Here is a 19,759-nt window from a genome sequence, read left to right as displayed (position 1 = left end):
GGTGTTCAGATGCTGCTGACAGACAAGGATCAGTGGCAGATTGTTTCCACTGGAAAGAATTCTAAGAATGAGACAGAAGGGCTATCAGTGACTGCACTCTGAGGACTCCGACAACAGTTTAAAAAGGGGTTGCGCGCGCACACACACACACACACACACACACACACACGCACACACACACACATACATATTTATAATCCCCTAGTGTCTTTGGACTTTCCCCAATAAATCATGGTGTCATTTGATGTTAAAAGCCTTGGCTTCATCCATTTGGCAAATCCAAGCTTTGTGATCTTAAGAAATCATTTGACAAACTGAAAATGTTGCCATTGTAAAGCGACATTTTTGGTAACACAATTTGATTTAAGAAGTGAGATGCTAGATGGTCTTCTTTTTTACCTTTCTGTCAGTCAGGTGTGTATAATCAGGTGTCTATACTGTCGTCTGTAGTGTGATCACCTTGTCATTGGTCAGTGCCATTGCTGAGAGACACATCGTAGCATCCAGTCCAGGGGCCAATAAAAGGGCCTTTGACATTCTGTTTGCATTGTATTAGTAATTGTACTGTCTTTGGCCTTTTTTTCCCAGGAAGTAGAAAGAAGGAACTATCGCGAGGATGGAACATAACCTCATTGTTCTGTTTCCAGGAAGTAACTTAGGGACAACCTTGGGGAAAATATATCTGCCACCAGTTAACCTTTCACCCTGCTGCTTCCAAGGCATTGTTTCCTACCTCTCACTTAAAAGGAAACCTAACTGTAAATCCTTCACTCACACAGTTGGCCTTATTGGCATGGACTAAATGAGCCAGTTTTTACTTATACACACGGCCAGGGTGTGTGATGCTGTAATACATAATGAAGAGTCAACACCATGTCCTACAGTAATTCATAATGAAGAGTCATCACCATGTCCTACTGTAGTACACAATGAAGAGTCAACACCATGTCCTACAGTAATACATAATGAAGAGTCAACACCATGTCCTACAGCAATACACAATGAAGAGTCAACACCATGTCCTACAGTAATACATAATGAAGAGTCAACACCATGTCCTACAGTAATACATAATGAAGAGTCAACACCATGTCCTACAGCAATACACAATGAAGAGTCAACACCATGTCCTACAGTAATACATAATGAAGAGTCAACACCATATCCTACAGTAATACATAATGAAGAGTCAACACCATATCCTACAGTAATACACAATGAAGAGTTAACACCATGTCCTACAGCAATACATAATGAAGAGTTAACACCATGTCCTGCTGTAATACATAATGAAGAATCAACACCATGTCCTGCTGTAATACAAAATGAAGAGTCATCACCATGTCCTACAGCAATATGTGATGAAGACTCAACACTATGCTCTACTGTAATGTGGGTACAGTAACAAAGGTAAACTTATTAGCAGTACAAGAGTCAAGAAGTTCACTTTTCCTCTTCTGACTTAAGGCAGAATAAGAGAATTCAGGGTAGCCTAAGACATGCGGGGAAAACCTACAGAAGAAGTGTAAGCTTTAATGTGGCCATTTTTTTTAGAATAGTAGACCCAGCTTCCAGAACTGAGACATACACATGCATGCAATTCTTCTGTAACAGCTCCACCCTAAGCATGGTCTGAACTATAGGGAGTCAGATGGCAGGATGTACTGTAAGGGGTGGGTGGGGGGGGGGGGGGGGGGGGTGGGGGGGGTAACCTGTGGCACTGTACTCCACTGACTCCTCTCCTAATGTAGAATTCTCCATCTCTCCTTCACATGCATGGCGTTCCACAGTAACTGTGTGAGCAAAGGTAATACTGTCTTCATGCTATCCCCAATGCGAATCTCCAGCCTAAACACCATGATGATCAGCTTGAATAAACAAAAGGAGCTGAGGAGAAAAATATCTTGACTGGAGTCTTGTTTTGGAGTTGAGGCTGAATCAGAGGTAGATTCACTAATGACTACCTTCTCAGAATGGCCATTAATATACTACTGCTGTGTGGTATAGGAAAGTCCACACAATGGCCTGTGCTATGATGGAAGAATTACAGAAGCAGTAAGTAGTGAAGTATTTTGTTTTCTGTTTTCTGTTGTATAGTATTTTGGGGGATTTGTACCTCTATCATATATAAACACTTTTTGCAACTTTCAATATTACTCCAATATACAGTATTTCTAACGATAGCTTTTATTACTTGATGTACTGGCCCATTTTTTTATTATTATTATTACTATTTGCTAAAGTGTGGTCAATTGTGAGGTGAGATTTCTCCAATTTTTCTGGTGCAGAGACAGCACACTATCATTTACATGAGGTAGCCAAGTTAGTCAGCTACAGAGCAACACAAGTGTTAACTAAAACATGAGAACATTGGATCAGTAGCTAGGCTAATATCTGCTTTATGCTAATGCTGAGTCCAACTACTATTTATCAGTGCCACCCTCAGTGCTTTTGGTTTTATGTTTAAGCAGTCATCTGAACACAACCAGAGCTTTCAAGGCATCAGCTATGTGTATCAGGCTCTGTGTAGGCTCTGTGTATCAGCTGTGTGTATGTGACATGTTGTTGTTTTGTAACAGGTATTTTTACGTCCTTGTATGTCTAATACTTGAGCACAATAAAATATTGGTGCTTTTAAGACTCATGACTCCAGGTTTTGTTTTTTTTTTAAATAGGCGACTTACAGATAAATAGGCCTGAGACATTGGTTAACTGACATCATGATGAATAAAGACTTGGTCTTCATTTTTTGTCGAGGAAAAAAATGACACATAGGTGTTCCTGCATCCTATTACAAAACCACACAAAATGCTGGAACTTGTGGCCTTATATTAACGAGACAGTTTCCAGTGAATGATCCTGGTTTAAGCAGTGTTAGGATTGCCAATGTGAATAGCATGCAAGTCAAATGCATGTGGAAAATGACAGAAATGACAGTGTAACAAAGGCAGAGTTTACATTCTGCAGAGGAAGCACACACTAATCTGGCTGCTTTGGCAGGAAGACCGCGTGGTTTGTGCTGCTAAATACAGTAATCTTGCATGCTGTGAAACACACGCACACACAAACACACGCACACAAACACATGCACACTTTTAGAGCAAGCAACAGCAGTGGCTGACAGGAAGTCGCACCATACTGAAAGGTGGGTTGTTTAGGGGAGGAATCAAAACTGAAAGAAGACATGAGACAAGCAACAGAATATGTTCCCTGAAACAAACGTACCTTAGAAAGTCCCATAGCTGTTTTACCGTTTTCCCCCACCCCTCCAGCACGCACCACATACACACACACGTAAACCACATACAAACACAGCAGAGAAACCTTGTCACACTGCTGCACACACAGAAATAAAAACAAACTGGTGCAGTGAGATATGACCCCCAATTATAGACACACACATGAGGGACAAAAGATAATGTAACTGTAAAGACTTTCAAATGTTTATTTACAATCTCTGCCACTCACAGAAAGACTGTGGACTACATATAAAATGAGAAAAAAATACAAAGAAGATGGTGGGTAATCTCCCTGAGCTTCATGGTATTATGACAGGACTAGTGGTCGCACAGAGAGAAGTCTTCTACAGAGGACACACTTACATACACAGGAGAAGAACTTACTCAGTACATATACATACATCAATACATAACGTACACACACACACACACACACACACACACACTCACACACTCACACACTCACACACTCACACACACACATGAGACATTCTGTGTTTATATGTGCGAGCCTGCAACAACAAGGGTCAGTGGAACACCTTCATAGAAGAAAATGAAAGAGGGGAGTGGAGGTGCAGCTCAACAACCTGTTCTCAGTGGAGCCTCAGCAACATGACAGCACAAGGACTGTGCAAAAAGAAAGCCGGAAGACTTGGTTATCTCATTTTCAGATTGACAGAAATCTCAGAGACTTGCAGAAACTCATCTATAGAAAGAACCGTTCACAAAATAAAACCAGTTGAAAGGGAAGAAAGAGGGGAAGAAAGACGAACACCAATGGGCCTGTGGTACTGAGGGCTAAGAAAAAAAATGCTTTATATGGAAGCATCAGAGACGAAACAAAACAATACTGATCTTTTTCTCCCCAAACCAACACTAGCCAACTGCTTTCTATAAGCATAACATTAATCAAAAGACATGCTATGTAAACACGTAATGGCATATGTATGGTTATGTGCTGCACTATATACTCAACCGTCACACAAACAGATGATAATCACATTCAACTGTCTGCTTGTGCCTGTCTCCACACAGAAGATTCAGAGAAAAAGTAATGGGAGACTAACAGGCTACAAAAGATGTGTTAACATAGGTAAAGCTTCTCAGCCAAACAGCTCCATAAGCATACACAGTTAGCTACAATGCCCTACAGCCCCTTTCTCCAAAAAATCCTTTGGTATGAAAAAAATTGAAGAAAAGATGCGTCTTTTTCTTTTCAGACTGTAAAACTTCACGTTGCTCCCTGCGCTTCCTCACGTTACTCTTCCTCTTCAGCCTCGTCACCATGAAATATGGCCCCAGCCCAGTCTCTAACACTCATAAGTGTTTAGAAATAACCACAAAATATAAACTCACAGACAAAACACAAACACACACACAAGCACAATATCTGGGTCTGTGATTCATCAGAGGGGACATGGATAGAAATCACATCAGAGTTTTCCACTGACGTATTACAGTGGCTGCTAATCCAACAGTGTAGCACAGAGGAGAGTATTTAGGCCTGGGGGGGGAGGTTTCTGTGGCCCCTCTCTGCCCTGTAAGGGTGCGGTGGAGAAGACAAAGTCCTTGGAGATCCAACCATTTCAGTGTCATCTAAACAAGTCTCCCACAGGTCAAGGCTGTGGATGTTCCCATGTGGACACTTCAGTGCATGGCAGGTGTTAACAGAGGCCAGTCACCCTATGGGGATTGGGGGGGGGGGGGGGGGGGGGGCAGTGTCTGTCATTTAGTCCTCATGTTAGTGGGAACACATGTTTACATATTACCAGTCAGTTGGACTCGTATTGGGGTTTACATATTACCAGTCAGTTGGACTCGTATTGGGGTTTACATATTACCAGTCAGTTGGGCTCATGCTGGGGTTTATTGCTTTTGTAGAAGAGGAACTGTCAGTATATCAGAAATGTGGGTAAGTGTCTGTGTGTGTGTGCGCGGGCGCGCGCGTGTGTGTGTAAGGGATTAAACGTCTCTAGTGCTGGGAGCTTTGCACCAGTTGTCCATTTTGAATATTTCCATCATTCTCTTCAACTTCGTCTTCCTCTTCATCATCATCCTCATCTTCCTCACTGACGAGGAACTCTTCAGGGGGCCAGCGGAGCTCTCCGCTCTCCACCTCTCCATCTGTAGGCTCCACCACAATGGACGGCAGCCGGTCTTTCAGCTTACAGCACCGCTCAAAGTCCGATGGATCTGGAAAGATCTGTGCCAGAAATGAAAATAAAAGAACAATAAAATAAAATAACTGAGTCATGGCAGGGTTTCTTGATTTTTTTGTCTCTAACTTCTCGTCACCAATCATTAGATATAACTGAGGGTGTTCAGAGTCATCCCTGGATTCCTGGAACATTGGTACGTGCAAGTGGGAGTTTTTATTGCATCTCAATAATTTGTGCAGTGACTAAAATAATTTATGAGTAAATTTTAAGCCTGAACTAGACACTGGTTTAGACTTATGACCATGCAGAGAACAGGAATGGATTGCGGTGGCTTAGGAAAAAACGTGGAATTATTTTCATAGTTACTGTATTAATGGAACCCTTACTAAACATGATCAACATAGCTTGTGCAAATTAAATATCAGTTTTTAACATAGAATATATCATTACAAAAAATTCCACATTCCCAAGTTACACAAATATTTTCTAAGGCAATTATTTTCAATATTTTTAGTGCTTTGTGTACTCCCCCGGTTCTGTTCTTCTTAAAGAGAGGTGGAGGGAGGCAGATTGGAGGGATCAGGGGTAATGCCTACACACAGAATCTCTCCAAATCCACATTGTCTTTATACAGAATCTCTCCAGATCCACAGTGTCTTTATACAGAATCTCTCCAAATCCACAGTGTCTTTATACAGAATCTCTCCAGATCCACAGTGTCTTTACACAGAATCTCTCCAAATCCACATTGTCTTTATACAGAATCTTTCCAGATCCACAGTGTCTTTATACAGAATCTCTCCAGATCCACAGTGTCTTTATACAGAATCTCTCCAAATCCACAGTGTCTTTATACAGAATCTCTCCAAATCCACAGTGTCTTTATACAGAATCTCTCCAAATCCACAGTGTCTTTATACAGAATCTCTCTAGATCCACAATGTCTTTATACAGAATCTCTCCAAATCCAGTGTCTTTATACAGAATCTCTCTAGATCCATATTGTCTTTATACAGAATCTCTCTAGATCCCTCATTTCTTTACACAGAATCCCTCTGGATCCATCATGCTTTGATATAGAATCTATCTATATCCACAGTCATTATACTGAATCTGTCTTGATCCATAAAGTCTTTATACCGAATCTCTCCAGATTCATAATGTCTTCATATAAAATCTCTCTAGATCCATAATGTCTATATGGAAGATCACAGACATATATAGGGTGCACAGTCCAGACTGATAGAATGTTTATGGACTTTGAGGGAGGACTCTTCAGGGCATTAGGAGCAGTGAAGGAATAAAAAATTGAACCCATCCAGCACCGTATTTTTGTGAAGAAAAAACTGCTCTGAACAACTTTATTAGAGAAAACATCTCTATATTACTTAGCATTACAGTATATTGTAGCTCAGTTAAAGTAGGATAAATGGAGCTATTGACCCGTGTTTATGTTGTACAGACTTTTCTCTTATCTTTATCACAAGTGTCAGTCATCAATGATGTGTACAGTTTGTGTGTCAAAATGGGAATAGCTGTATGCAGCCTGTGCATCATAATGGGAATAACTGTGAGTTTGTGTGTAATTTTTGGGTTGTAATAAGAGTAGCTGTGTACAGACTGTGTGTTGTAATGGGAATAGCCGTGTACAGACTGTGTGTTGTAATGGGAATAGCCATGTACAGACTGTGTGTTGTAATGGGAATAGCCATGTACAGACTGTGTGTTGTAATAAGAATAGCCGTGTACAGACTGTGTGTTGTAATGGGAATAGCCGGGTACAGAGAATGTGTGTGTTGTAATGGGAATAGCCATGTACAGACTGTGTGTTGTAATGGGAATAGCCATGTACAGACTGTGTGTTGTAATAAGAATAGCCGTGTACAGACTGTGTGTGTTGTAATGGGAATAGCCGGGTACAGAGAATGAGTGTGTTGTAATGGGAATAGCCATGTACAGACTGTGTGTTGTAATGGGAATAGCCGTGTACAGACTGTGTGTGTTGTAATGGGAATAGCCATGTACAGACTGTGTGTGTTGTAATGGGAATAGCCGTGTACAGACTGTGTGTGTTGTAATGGGAATAGCCGGGTACAGAGAATGTGTGTGTTGTAATGGGAATAGCCATGTACAGACTGTGTGTTGTAATGGGAATAGCCATGTACAGACTGTGTGTTGTAATAAGAATAGCCGTGTACAGACTGTGTGTTGTAATGGGAATAGCCGGGTACAGAGAATGTGTGTGTTGTAATGGGAATAGCCATGTACAGACTGTGTGTTGTAATGGGAATAGCCATGTACAGACTGTGTGTTGTAATAAGAATAGCCGTGTACAGACTGTGTGTGTTGTAATGGGAATAGCCGGGTACAGAGAATGAGTGTGTTGTAATGGGAATAGCCATGTACAGACTGTGTGTTGTAATGGGAATAGCCGTGTACAGACTGTGTGTGTTGTAATGGGAATAGCCATGTACAGACTGTGTGTTGTAATGGGAATAGCCGTGTACAGACTGTGTGTTGTAATGGGAATAGCCGTGTACAGACTGTGTGTGTTGTAATGGGAATAGCTGTGAGGCTATGAGTCTATGTGTGTGCGTGCCAGATGTGACGCATGCAGTACTCAGCACTGCCGTGAAGGGCATTGGAGATATTCCACTCTGACTGATGACAAGCATCTTTCTCTCTTTCATTCTCTCCCTCAAATACCCATCTCTCTCTGCTCCTTTCCACAACATCCTTTCCATTCAGATAAGGTAGAAACATATTTTAGATTTACAGTGATACACAGAATGAAGGTAAAGGGTTGCTGTCTGAGCCACCAGCTGAATGGAAATAACAGTAGGAAAAGGAGAGACAAAGAGAGAGAGAGAAAAAATCCCAATATGTCTCTTACTGTATGTGAAAACAGCAAAGTGTATGAAGATTCACTGTGGTATAAGATGTGCTGTGTGTGTGTGTCAGAGAGTATTTGTGTGCATGTGTGTGTGCGAATATTTGTGTGCATGTGTGTTATGTATGTGTATGTGTGCGTGTGTGTGTGTCTGTGTGTGAGTGTTTGTGTGCATGCGTGCATGACTGTACATGTGTGTGCTCGCGCGCGCGTGTGTGTTTGTTTATTTTAATGAAAGAGTACAGTGGTAGGAAGGGAGACAGAGTGACCTTGCCAGCATAGATTCTCAGAAGACTCAGGCAGCGAGCCACGTCACACACGCACGCATGCACTCACATACACACACACACACACACACACACACACACAGTTGGAGCTGTGATGTGACGTTGCTTTAATATACATTGGTTAGACACAAAGACGCATCCCACGTACACACACACACACCCACACATTACAGACACACACACTACACACTACACACACACACACACGTTACAGACACACACACACACACACACACACACACACACAACACATGCACAACACATGCACAACACGTGCACACACGTGCACACACGTGCACACACGTGCACACACACGTTTTTAAATCTTAGTAGGAACTTCCCACTGATTTCCATTTTACTGTAGATGAAGACCAGTAAATGAACCCTGACCACAACCAAAACAATGGTGGGGGCACTAGGTCCACATAGTGCCAAAAGACTATGGGGGGTGGCCTATATGGATCCTGCAAAGTAACCATGTTTGCTTTCAGCGACATCAAAATCTGCTGAACAGTATGTAAAATGGAGGCGGGAATGACAGGAAGAACAAACCTCAGAGTGGTTAATCAGATCATCTGCACTTGAATTTCTCCGTACAATTTAAAGACATCACAACAGAAGTGAATGTGACTGCTTGTCAATTATTGATTATGCAGGATTTGATTCAAACTGAGTTATTTTTTTCTTTTTCCATGCTGCCGAAATTGTTCCATACTAACCCCTCTGAGCAGCCACAGAAATAAAAACAGCACTAAAATAAATGCTTGCCGCAGGCCACATGTCCCTGTCCATATAGCCCAAAACCAACAGTACACACAGCACTGAGAAGGTGTGGTGGAAACAGAGCCATGGATAAACTCCAGGGACGAGAGGAGAAAGAGCAGAGGAAAGGGACGTGAGTGCTGTGGAGATATGAGCAAAACCACTCAGTTATTCTGCTCAAGTCCATGGCAGACTGTCTACAGAAAAAAAACATCTGTTTGGATGGGCCATTCTGCAAAGTCCTACAATTTCCTGACCCCAATTCACTTCCTGACCGTTCAGAACGTTTTAGAATGAGATAAAACAGTTCCTTTAAAACACACACATGCGCGTGCATGTGCGCACACACACATCTCACACCATTTCCTTTTGATCCTCTTGACCACTTGAACAATACCAAAAGATGGTTTCTTTGGTGGAATTCAGATCACTGACGAATCTGGCATTTTTTGGTCAATCCCCAAATTCCCTAAGAATTAAAATAACTTTTCAATGTCAAATACGCTATTATTCAAATTGACTTCTTGCAGCCTAGGCACAGTTAAGGAGAAGACCTGGGGCAGATATCACAATTGACTGAAGAAACCATACTCTGTAAGGTCCAGTAAAGGGAGGAGTGGTTCTAAATGACAGAGGTTGTATGAAGAGGGAGGAGGCTGTTATGAAAGGGCTTAACAGTACATGTGTGTACCTTTATAATGTGTGCGAGGGAGATTGCCTTGGGTTTTTCAGGTGTGTTCTTACCTGAAAGGTGAGTCGGTCTTTGCTGGGACTGAGCCTCCTGTCCTCCATTGGGCTGCCGCTGATCATCACGTCCGTCATTTCACAGCACGGCACAAACTTGACACTGCACAAACACAACACACATATCATTTTCAGTCAGATCTTACACAACACACATCAGAAGACATCTGAACTCAGTGGAAGTCTGTAAAATTTGTGAGCCACTCTAAATCAGTTCCCTCTCCAGTTCCACCTGACTTTTTTCATTTCTGGATCTGAGAACAGAACTGACACAGACATTCATGTGTTCTGTCCAGTGCAGCTGATCTAGCACTACATTTGTTGCAATGTCTTCTACAGCCTCTGGTTACAGACTCTTCTACAGATGTCTGTACAGACACAGAACCCAATCTCCCACGGCAGTTTGTTTAAGGGAAGTTTAAATGTGGTTGACCACAATGCAAGGCAGTCGCTTACCCTACACGTAAAGACTAATGACAATGAAGTTATTCAGCACTGCACTCTGACCACGGACAATAAAGTTATTCAGGACTTATGAGGATTTATGAGGACTTATGAGTGCTTATCACAAACATGTCACTGTGAGGTGTCTCTCTCTTTTTTTTTCAGGACGCATTTATTTGTGTATGTATAAAATATCTTGTAGATATCTTGTAGATATGTTAGATATGTAGTTTGATCTGCCAATCAACCAAGCATGCTTAAACTTACTGCATCAGACAGCTTTAAGCAGCACACACATTAAATCACATTAAAAACTGACTGACTGAGTTAAACAGATGGCAAATGTGCCCCTACAAACTTTCTTTCCCAAATAAAAGCTGCTATTAATAATAATAATAATAATAATAATAATAATAATAATAAGTTTATTTAGAGCCCAATATCACTATGAATAGTCTCAAAGGGCTTTACATTGTGGCGATAAGAGCCATGTCTCCTTATAATAAAATATTTAAAAAAAAAAAAAACCCCAAAAAACATGGCGTCTATAATAAAGTCAAATCAAAATTATATTAAGCATAAGTCCGAGAAAATAGATAAGTCTTTAGTCTGGTTTTAAAGGTATGGAGACAGTTTGCCTCCCTAACTTCTGTAGGTAAACCATTCCAGAGGAAGGGAAAGCGGTAGGAAAAGGCTTGGTTGCCAGCGGACTTCTTTTTAACTCTTGGAACGACTAATAGTCCACTATTCTCACTCACTGTCATCTCCATCATGCTGACATATGCTAGCTGAGCACTACATGTGTTGTCCTCATGAAATAGGCTAGCTTAGCACTGTATGTATAGTCTTATGTAAAAGGCTAGCTTAGCACTGTATGCATAGTCCTACGAAATAGGCTAGCTTAGCATTATATGCTCAATGCCACATGTAAAACTAGCCTCAACATTTATAGTCTTTATGAAAGTGCATTGTGGGCACATTGGGCGTGGGGGTGCTATCTGACAGGAGCAAAACAGTGATCACAAAACACTCAAAAAAAGTCCAATCACAAAACGTTCCACTGGCTTTCCATTCCAGGTCAAACCACAGTAAAGCGATTGGCAACACAAAGGAGGAGCTGGCGTGGGAGGAGCACTTAAGACGAGAAGTTAAACACAAAGACAGTGTGTGTGTGTGTGTGTGAGTCAAGATTTGTTTGCACGTGAGGTCTAAGCCAGATGTGTATGACGTGCAGTGTTCTCTGTGTAAGTATCTAACTATGCATACTATCTAACATGCTGATATTTTGACCCCTTTGTTTGGATAAGCAGAGTTCGAATAAAAATGGAATTCTGCCTGACGTCAGAATTTTTTTTCTTTGCTATTTCTGGGCTACATGAGAACGTGAGGCAGTGGAGCTCCATTCTCACGCTGGCCCTGTGAAGCCGGGCATCTTGGACCTCACGCTGGCCTGACGAGGACAGGGAACGCTGTGCACCGTCACAATTACAATGTCTTTTGTCTTTTTTTTTGCTTACCTTATATCAGCATTAGACTGATTTAACGTAGATTATGTACTGGGTCAAATTAGTAATGTTGTATGCATCATTCTCTCACTAACACAATGCCATTGCCACAGCTATGACAAGCTCTCTCTCTGTGGGCATGTTCTCATGCCACCCTCGGCAGCATGGCCACTGAATTTTCCACAGCAGAGTGATGTAAACCAGAGACCACTGACTGTGTGGTAATGCAGTGACCTTCTGGGTCTGTCTGAGTGACAAACCACTCCATTGCTTACAGTCACATTCTGCTACGAGCCCCAACTTTCCAGAACAAAAACTTCACATACAGTATTTGTGACTACTGAAAATACACTGAAAAGTGTTTGTAAGAATCCATATTTCTGAGCGAGCAAGTAATAAATAATTATTAATGTTCTGTGTTATGTTTTAAAAATTACATTTGAAATGATAAATGAGTGGCATATAATCAGTTGCACTCACGTAGAAAACATAAAGTCATGGGAGTATTTGTAATAAAGCATTATTTTCTTGAATGTGAAAACGATGGGAATATATGTAATAAAGCATTTTTCTCTGAAATATGAAAGTCAAAAACGACTGTTCTGTCTTATGAATATAAACACGTGTCTCCTCTTGTTCTCCTTTTCATAAAGCTCACAGAGAGTCCTCTCCTCCTCTCCACCTCCTCAGGAGCACTCCTGTTGTCATGGGATGATTTGACCAAAAGCCCCCATGTTGGCATGACTACTCAGACCCCGAGGGTCTTTCTGAGGACGAGTGAAATAAAGCATTGACACAGAAGACAACAGGGATGTAAACAGCAGCAAATTTATTCACTGATTGCTAAAAAATACATCCTTTCCCTCCTGATGCTTCATCTTCTAATTTCAGACATGTTTCAACTTCTCATTCTGTAGGAGCTGTTTAGTCCTCTGAACTGCCATAACCATAATCAATCTATTCACCACATATAAACCATCACCTCACTGACATTTCAAAACCAATGAAATAAATGACAAAGTTCCATCCTATACCAAGCCATGTAGCTGCAGAAATTCCTCACTATATTTCATAAAACTGTGTTCTGCGTATCTGTGCATTTATCCTCATTTACAGTTAGCGGCGGGGGGCAAACCATGGGCCTTCTATCATGAGGTGTATGCCACGAGTGACCAACACACTGCTACTGTGTTTGAAGGGCAGATAATACTGTCACTGCCTGCAGCAATGGTGACTGGAAACCCAACAATACCCCCCCCCCATGCACATCAGCCATTCCTCTAAAGTGCGAGCCAAACGTGCCAGCTTTGGCAGCGATATCACTACTCTCACTCTAAAGATTTCTCTGGCACTGTGTCATGATTGTACCAGCTTTTCCCCACAGCTGTGGTCAAGACACACTTCTCTGGACAATGGCCGGATATCCACAAATAAAATGTTGTGCAAAAATGTGTGTAAGGTCCATTTAAAAAAAAAAAAAAACCATACTCACACCTTTCTTGGACAAGGTTGAGGGGCAAGAGAGAGGGAAGACAGAGAAGGAAGCATAAAGAAAGAGTGCTAATATTATAGACCTGTATAGAAAGGAGTGAGAGACATACAGACTTGAGCATTGCCAGTCATATTTCAGCGCGGCGTTCATGTAAACATCCTGCTCTGCTAGGAATAACAGAGCATTGGCCTAATAAAACATAAAGGGGCACAAAGGAAAGGAATTGGAGAGCACATTAAACGGTTCAGCTCAGCTGAAACATACCATGCTAATCCATTACTGCTAAGAGAGTCCAGGCAGTATGTTACACAATGCCTACTTTTTTCACAAAAGCGTAGCTTCCTTGAGTAGCAGTATAATGTAAAGTCTCTGTACCCTATCTCTGTCTGATGAACAAGCAGGAATCCAGACTACAGTGCGTCCACTCCAACAAAATATTCTTTTGCTTCAGTGTAGGACTAGACAGATCTGATAAATGCTTCTTTATCAGTTTTCCTTTATGGTTTGAAAAGACATAGTGATGCTAGGTAAGGTCCTGTTTGCCATCACACACACACACACACACAACATTAGGCTGCAGTAAGCTTCTTTCGTGGTTCTGTTCAGGAAGAGGGCATGTGAATGAGGCTGATGCGTGTCACAGACACTGAAGCTCTGAGCCGTCTGATGCAGACTGAAGCCCTCAGAGCCAAACAATCAGATGACAAAACACATGAAGACCATAACCCAGAAATATCAATCAACTTTTCTCAGGATGATAAAATATTACTAACTCATCAGATTTTAACTGCTCTGTCTTCTGTGTGGGTATTAAGGGCCCCGGTAGTGCAGTAAACTTTTAAAATTTTGGAGGAGATTTTGTTAAGCTCTTTATCGTAACATGAGGAGAAAAACTGTTTTCCTGAATGACGTCTGGGGTGGATTTTTCATTCCCTGCCCCAGCAGGTTTCTACAGCCAAACAAAATCCCATTCTCTCAACATACAAAATAACTAATATAGAGACAAACAAGAGGATTACCCTGTTACTTAAGCTGATGTTTCAAAGCAACCACAGGCCTTCGTTTTGCAAGTGACTCACTCTCAATTTCCGGCACATTCCTCCTTGGCCACAAGAGTGTCTGTGCTGTGATGGGTAAATGGTAGGAGGTTGGCACTCACTTCACACCACTACATTACAGGAGATTTCCACTGCATTTCCACTCTGGGTCAAACTTTGTTCTTCCAAACAATAACTCTAGAGAAAATGATCAAGTTTCTTTATGCCTGTCCAGTTTGTGTTATACTTAAGGTATATGATGTTTTCAAAGAAAATAAGAAGCCTGGTGTTTGTTCTGTAGTCAGTGAACCTTATGTTATGGTATGTTACACTGTGTGCCTTTAGTATGGAGAAGAACAAACAGTAATGTTGGCATCCATCCTCCTGAATGGTCAGTACTGACAGCTTCACCCAGACCCTCACCACCAGACCTGGGCATCGCCTATACCACTGACCTGCCACAACAGAACCACAGACCAAACTCAAGATCTCCAAAAGGAGAGCAGCATTCTATAGCCCTGAATATGTCAATCACAACACTACAGTTCCTCTTTACCTGGTTTACCAAACTTAGCCACCTACTGAACACTCCCACAGAGGTTAGCCCCACTGGTGTGGTCCAAAATGTACCGTGAGAATAATACAATCTACTGTCACAGTTACTGGGTTAAACAATGCCAGAGCCAAACAGGACCTGTGACAAGAAACGGACATGCATCCACTAAATGAGACGCGGCATAGCAGTGGATGCCAACCAGTATACACTTCAGAAAGACCGCAGCCCTGCTCAAGTGTCAGCAGCAAGGACATGACTGATGATGGGACCAGGCCAAACAGAGCAGGCAAAATGAGGGTGGAGGTTTTTAGGCCATGTTTCTGGGATTTTCTGGCTTTGATCTGTTCCACTCTACATTGACCTGTCCTTATATCCCTCAGCTCTCATTATGAACACATCACAAACTGCTGTGCATGTTCACTGAGACATTGTGGTTTCTCTAAAGAGGTCAGGTCCTCACATCCTGCTGCGCGACTGCGATGACTTCATGAGCTTGCGAAAAAACAAAGAATACCCGCTGACAAGACTGCCCATTGACAGCTGAGAAAAGACTACCATATTCACATCATTTTCATACTGTCCCCAAGAAAAGGTTAAAAGGGCCCTGACTAACATAGTGAAGTAAACCATTGAGCTTTATCTGGGGAACTGCAGGGAGGTGTATAAATCATGCAAACAGGCTGAAACGAGGCAGAACGGGCGCGTGATTTAACGTTTAACTGTGGAGCCTGATAGTTGACTTTGTGTATTGATGAGGTGTGTCCTCCCAGCCCTGATGCGATTTCATGTTCAAATCTGGCGTGTGCCATGCACCCAGAGGGCAAATTGATCCAACAACCAGACGAACTTGGGTGACGTGCTGCTTGAACTAAATGACCATTTGTCTTTAATCAGGTCACTAGACGCCAGGCTAATCACTTCGTGGAAGCTCCAGTCATGCCACATGGAAAAAAATAAACTGATTATGAAAAGCGATCGAACCATTAATTGGATCGTGTGAAACTTGACATATCGACCGACCGTAGCCTGGTGATGCAGCTTACGATGGACAGGTCGTTTCCGGATGTCACATTTCCCCTCTGATAGAAAATCTCACAGTGCGAATAATATGAACCTAGAGCCGAGTGGAAATTTTGTGTTCAGCACGAAATTCCATTTACTGTAGAGCACAACCTCTTCTGAAGTATTTTTAGAGGCAAGACGCGACTGACTCAAGTTGCCCGATGCGCGAACTGAGACTGGAAAACACAGAGCCACCAAAACATCGCCGACGTGAGTCATACTGATCATTTCGCGATGATGAAGACTACCACACTTCTGTTCAACACCCTAGGTGTGCTACTAATGAAATAAAACGCCTACATCGCGTTTCTTATATATGATAACCGATTATAATAATTTAGAATACAAACACATGGTCTATAGCTACAGTGTTCACGAAACCGTCGATATTCATGCTCAGACTCTTAGCTGTCTATGTCGTTTAGCAAACTCGCGTGCTATAGCTCGAAGCATCATTGTTATCAACTGAAGTGAGTGCTGTATGACAATAACTTTTGAAACCCATTTGACGGGCATATTAATACGAGTTTGTAGTATTATAAAGACTGACAACTAACAGACGATTAACAACTTGTTGCAAGTATTTGCAACTTCAAGTGACAAAAACCAGTATTTTGAGGAATTTTGGGAACACTGGGTTGGTTTGCTGTATTCTGCCCTTTTTTCCAATCTGTCCTTTTAAAGTGTTTTAAAGGTGTTAATAACGAACAAATTGCACACAAGGGAAAGGAAGGCTTCATATCTTACCAACACAGTTGGAGGGGAGTATACGGACATGTAGTCACCAGCTTAAGTCACTTGTTCCTAGGAAGCGCTTCCAGACCCCGCGCGCTTTGTAAACATGAATGTTGCGATTTCGACAAAATACACTCGTAATGCAAAAAGGCTCCGTATGCAATTTCTAACGCGATTAATTACGGAAGATTACGTCTCCGCATCAGTGACCGAAATACCAGCGAATTTGCGCAGGCTGAGTTTTTATTTGTAGGCGTGTATATATGTAGCGGTCGACACACCCCCGTAGACTTGTCGTATAATTCTTGAATGGAAGCGGCAGAAGCAGCATCTGAGAAGAGTTACAATGGAAGCGCATTAGGTAACCAATCAGAGAGCCGCATCCTCGTGTCTTGATGACGATGGTTCACGAGAACGAATTTCATTGGATATAAATAAGAGCGTTTTCTCTCTCTCTCTCTCTCTCTCTCTCTCTCTCTCTCTCTCTCTCTTTCTTTCTTCAGTCCCATGGGCGTTGTGTCTCATTTCCAGAGGTTATATTTGTCACAGAATTGATTTATTTGAGTTTCTGTGAATCTGTGGGTACCACGGCACATAAGAACAAAGACAGGAATGTTCATTCGGTGATGGCGAAAACAGTGGGACATCGTGACGACAAGCTCATATAATGAAGTCTGATGGCTCTGTGGAAAAACATTTGTAATCTGTCAATATACAATACAATGTTTGATACAAGGACAAAAATATAACTCATGTAACTTACACGAATCATTTTCAACAACTGCTGATGTCCTCAGCGCTTTTCTTTGATGCCAGTTTAAATGTCTGAGACAGGTCTGCCATCTAGTGGCTGATAGGGTTTGGAACAACACTTTGGCCCCCTGCCTTCGCCCCCACCCATACCGTTTTTCTGCGAGCACCGAAAAAAAAAAGCTAAGGTGTTCTCACAATCAGCTCTGACACTACAGGCAAAGAAAAATAAATACCAGATATAAAATACAATATAAAAGTTTTATGGAACTATCTTAATCATGCACAGAGCACGCAAAAAGCATGATGCAAATATGTCTGCATTCCCAGAGTACAAGTCTCTAAAGCAAGCATTACTGCTTAGATTAAAATATTCGAAAGCATTACTGCTTAGATTAAAATATTTGCAAGCATTACTGCTTAGATTAAACTATTCTCAAGCCCGTATCAGCAGGTTCAGAGACAGCTTTTCCCCCATACAGTCAGACTACTGAACCACTGACACAACACATACACACACTCCATACACACACACTACACACTCCACACTGCTTGGCCCCTTAGACTGATAACTGTCTACATTGCACTGCATACCCACTCCATATTGCACTGTTCACCTACCCTATTCGCTACTGTGTACACCACAATTGTCTATGCTGTTGCACCTGCACTTTAAAATTGTTACACTCAGGGACTGTACATCCACTGCATATTCTTATATTTTTATATTTTTACATTTCCTTCCTTTATTTATTGCACATGTATATATTTCCTTTTTTTTTATATATGTCCTTATCTATTCTTTTTATTATTATACTCTTACTTTACATTGTGCAAGTTGAGCTGGCCCAGAGCCCAAGAATTTCATTACTGATAGTGATGTCCATATTGTTATCTAGTAAATGACAATAAAACTTGAAACTTTGAAACTTGAAACTTGCGTCTCTAACCATTAGGCCACAGCTGTTGCTGTATATTGCTAAAATGCAGTTGAGATTAAAAAAACACAACCAAACAAAAAATAGTCCACAGTGTAGACTAATGTTATAAATGCACATATGTGACTGTGTTAATGTTTTAAAGGACAAAATCTGTTTTTAGTTCATGGGTGCAAAAGCTTTACTAAGTGGAAACGATTTCTAACAAACAATAACAAACTTTTTACTGTGGTGATCAAGTTTAGGGGAGACCGGGGCTGACTGTCACAGTTTTTACTTGTGCGTGCGTTTCTAGGGCATCCTACAAACTCATTCCAACATTAGCCGCTTAAAGTCACAGGTGTCAAGAAATGGGTATCAGTATTATCCTCATAGCGTAATTTAACTCATAGTTATTTATAGTTATTTATTTATTAAGAGAATCTGTCAGTATATGACAACTCCATCTTTGTGATGCTTATCAAAGGCTTTTTGATACTGTGAGTGGTTCTGAATCTATAACGGTGAAATTTTATGAGATTTTCATGTGCAATGTTACTTTACATGATCAATAGCAAATAAAAAGCAAACTGGTGCATGAACACAGAAATACCAGACCAGATAAAATCAGGTAAACCAGTCTGGTTCAAAATACGCAATCATTTCTGTCAGAAAAACATCACTGATTAGTCAACATCAGACCATATATGACAGAACCATTCCCATCTCACCACTTGAGCTGGGTATTATTGTTCTATAAATGTGTATATTTGCGCAGGCAGTCAATATTCAAGTATTTAGTTAAAAAACTACTCTGGCCATTTAAACACGAAAATGATCTCAAGTACAAAGTACTGGTTTGGTTGAAATAAGAGAAGTGACAACCACACCCTTATGATAAGTGTCATCTGTTTCTCATACAATAAACATGTTTCAGACAAATATTCATATGCGTCGTTGTTTGACAATTTTGTCAGAAAAGTTTGGTGAGGAACCATGCGCTGTACAATGTTTAATTTTTTCCTCATTATTTGTTTGGCTGATGCCACACTCGAGACTCCTGGCGGCAATTTTCTGATTTGCCAACTATTTAAGAATAGCAAGCAGGACTTTCTCTCAGGTCACCGTCATTGTTTTGAGAGAGAGAGAGAGAGAGAGAGAGAGAGATCATGTGTAGCTT

The 19,759-nt window shown here is 41.3% G+C and overlaps 1 protein-coding gene across 1 annotated transcript; it reads right to left on the bottom strand.

Annotated features, from left to right (window-relative positions):
* Positions 1-5,046: 5,046 nt before the first annotated feature.
* Positions 5,047-16,996, bottom strand: lbh (LBH regulator of WNT signaling pathway). Its single transcript, XM_030772784.1, has 3 exons — positions 16,925-16,996; positions 10,082-10,184; positions 5,047-5,442 (listed from the first exon to the last, which is right to left on the bottom strand). Exons 2-3 carry the CDS (start codon positions 10,157-10,159, stop codon positions 5,212-5,214), a joined length of 309 nt encoding a protein of 102 aa, XP_030628644.1. The 5' UTR covers positions 10,160-10,184; positions 16,925-16,996; the 3' UTR covers positions 5,047-5,211.
* Positions 16,997-19,759: the final 2,763 nt, after the last annotated feature.

The sequence above is a fragment of the Chanos chanos genome, chromosome 4 (assembly GCF_902362185.1).
Source record: "Chanos chanos chromosome 4, fChaCha1.1, whole genome shotgun sequence".
Lineage (NCBI taxonomy): Eukaryota > Metazoa > Chordata > Actinopteri > Gonorynchiformes > Chanidae > Chanos > Chanos chanos.
This window is presented reverse-complemented; position numbering and strand designations above follow the sequence as displayed.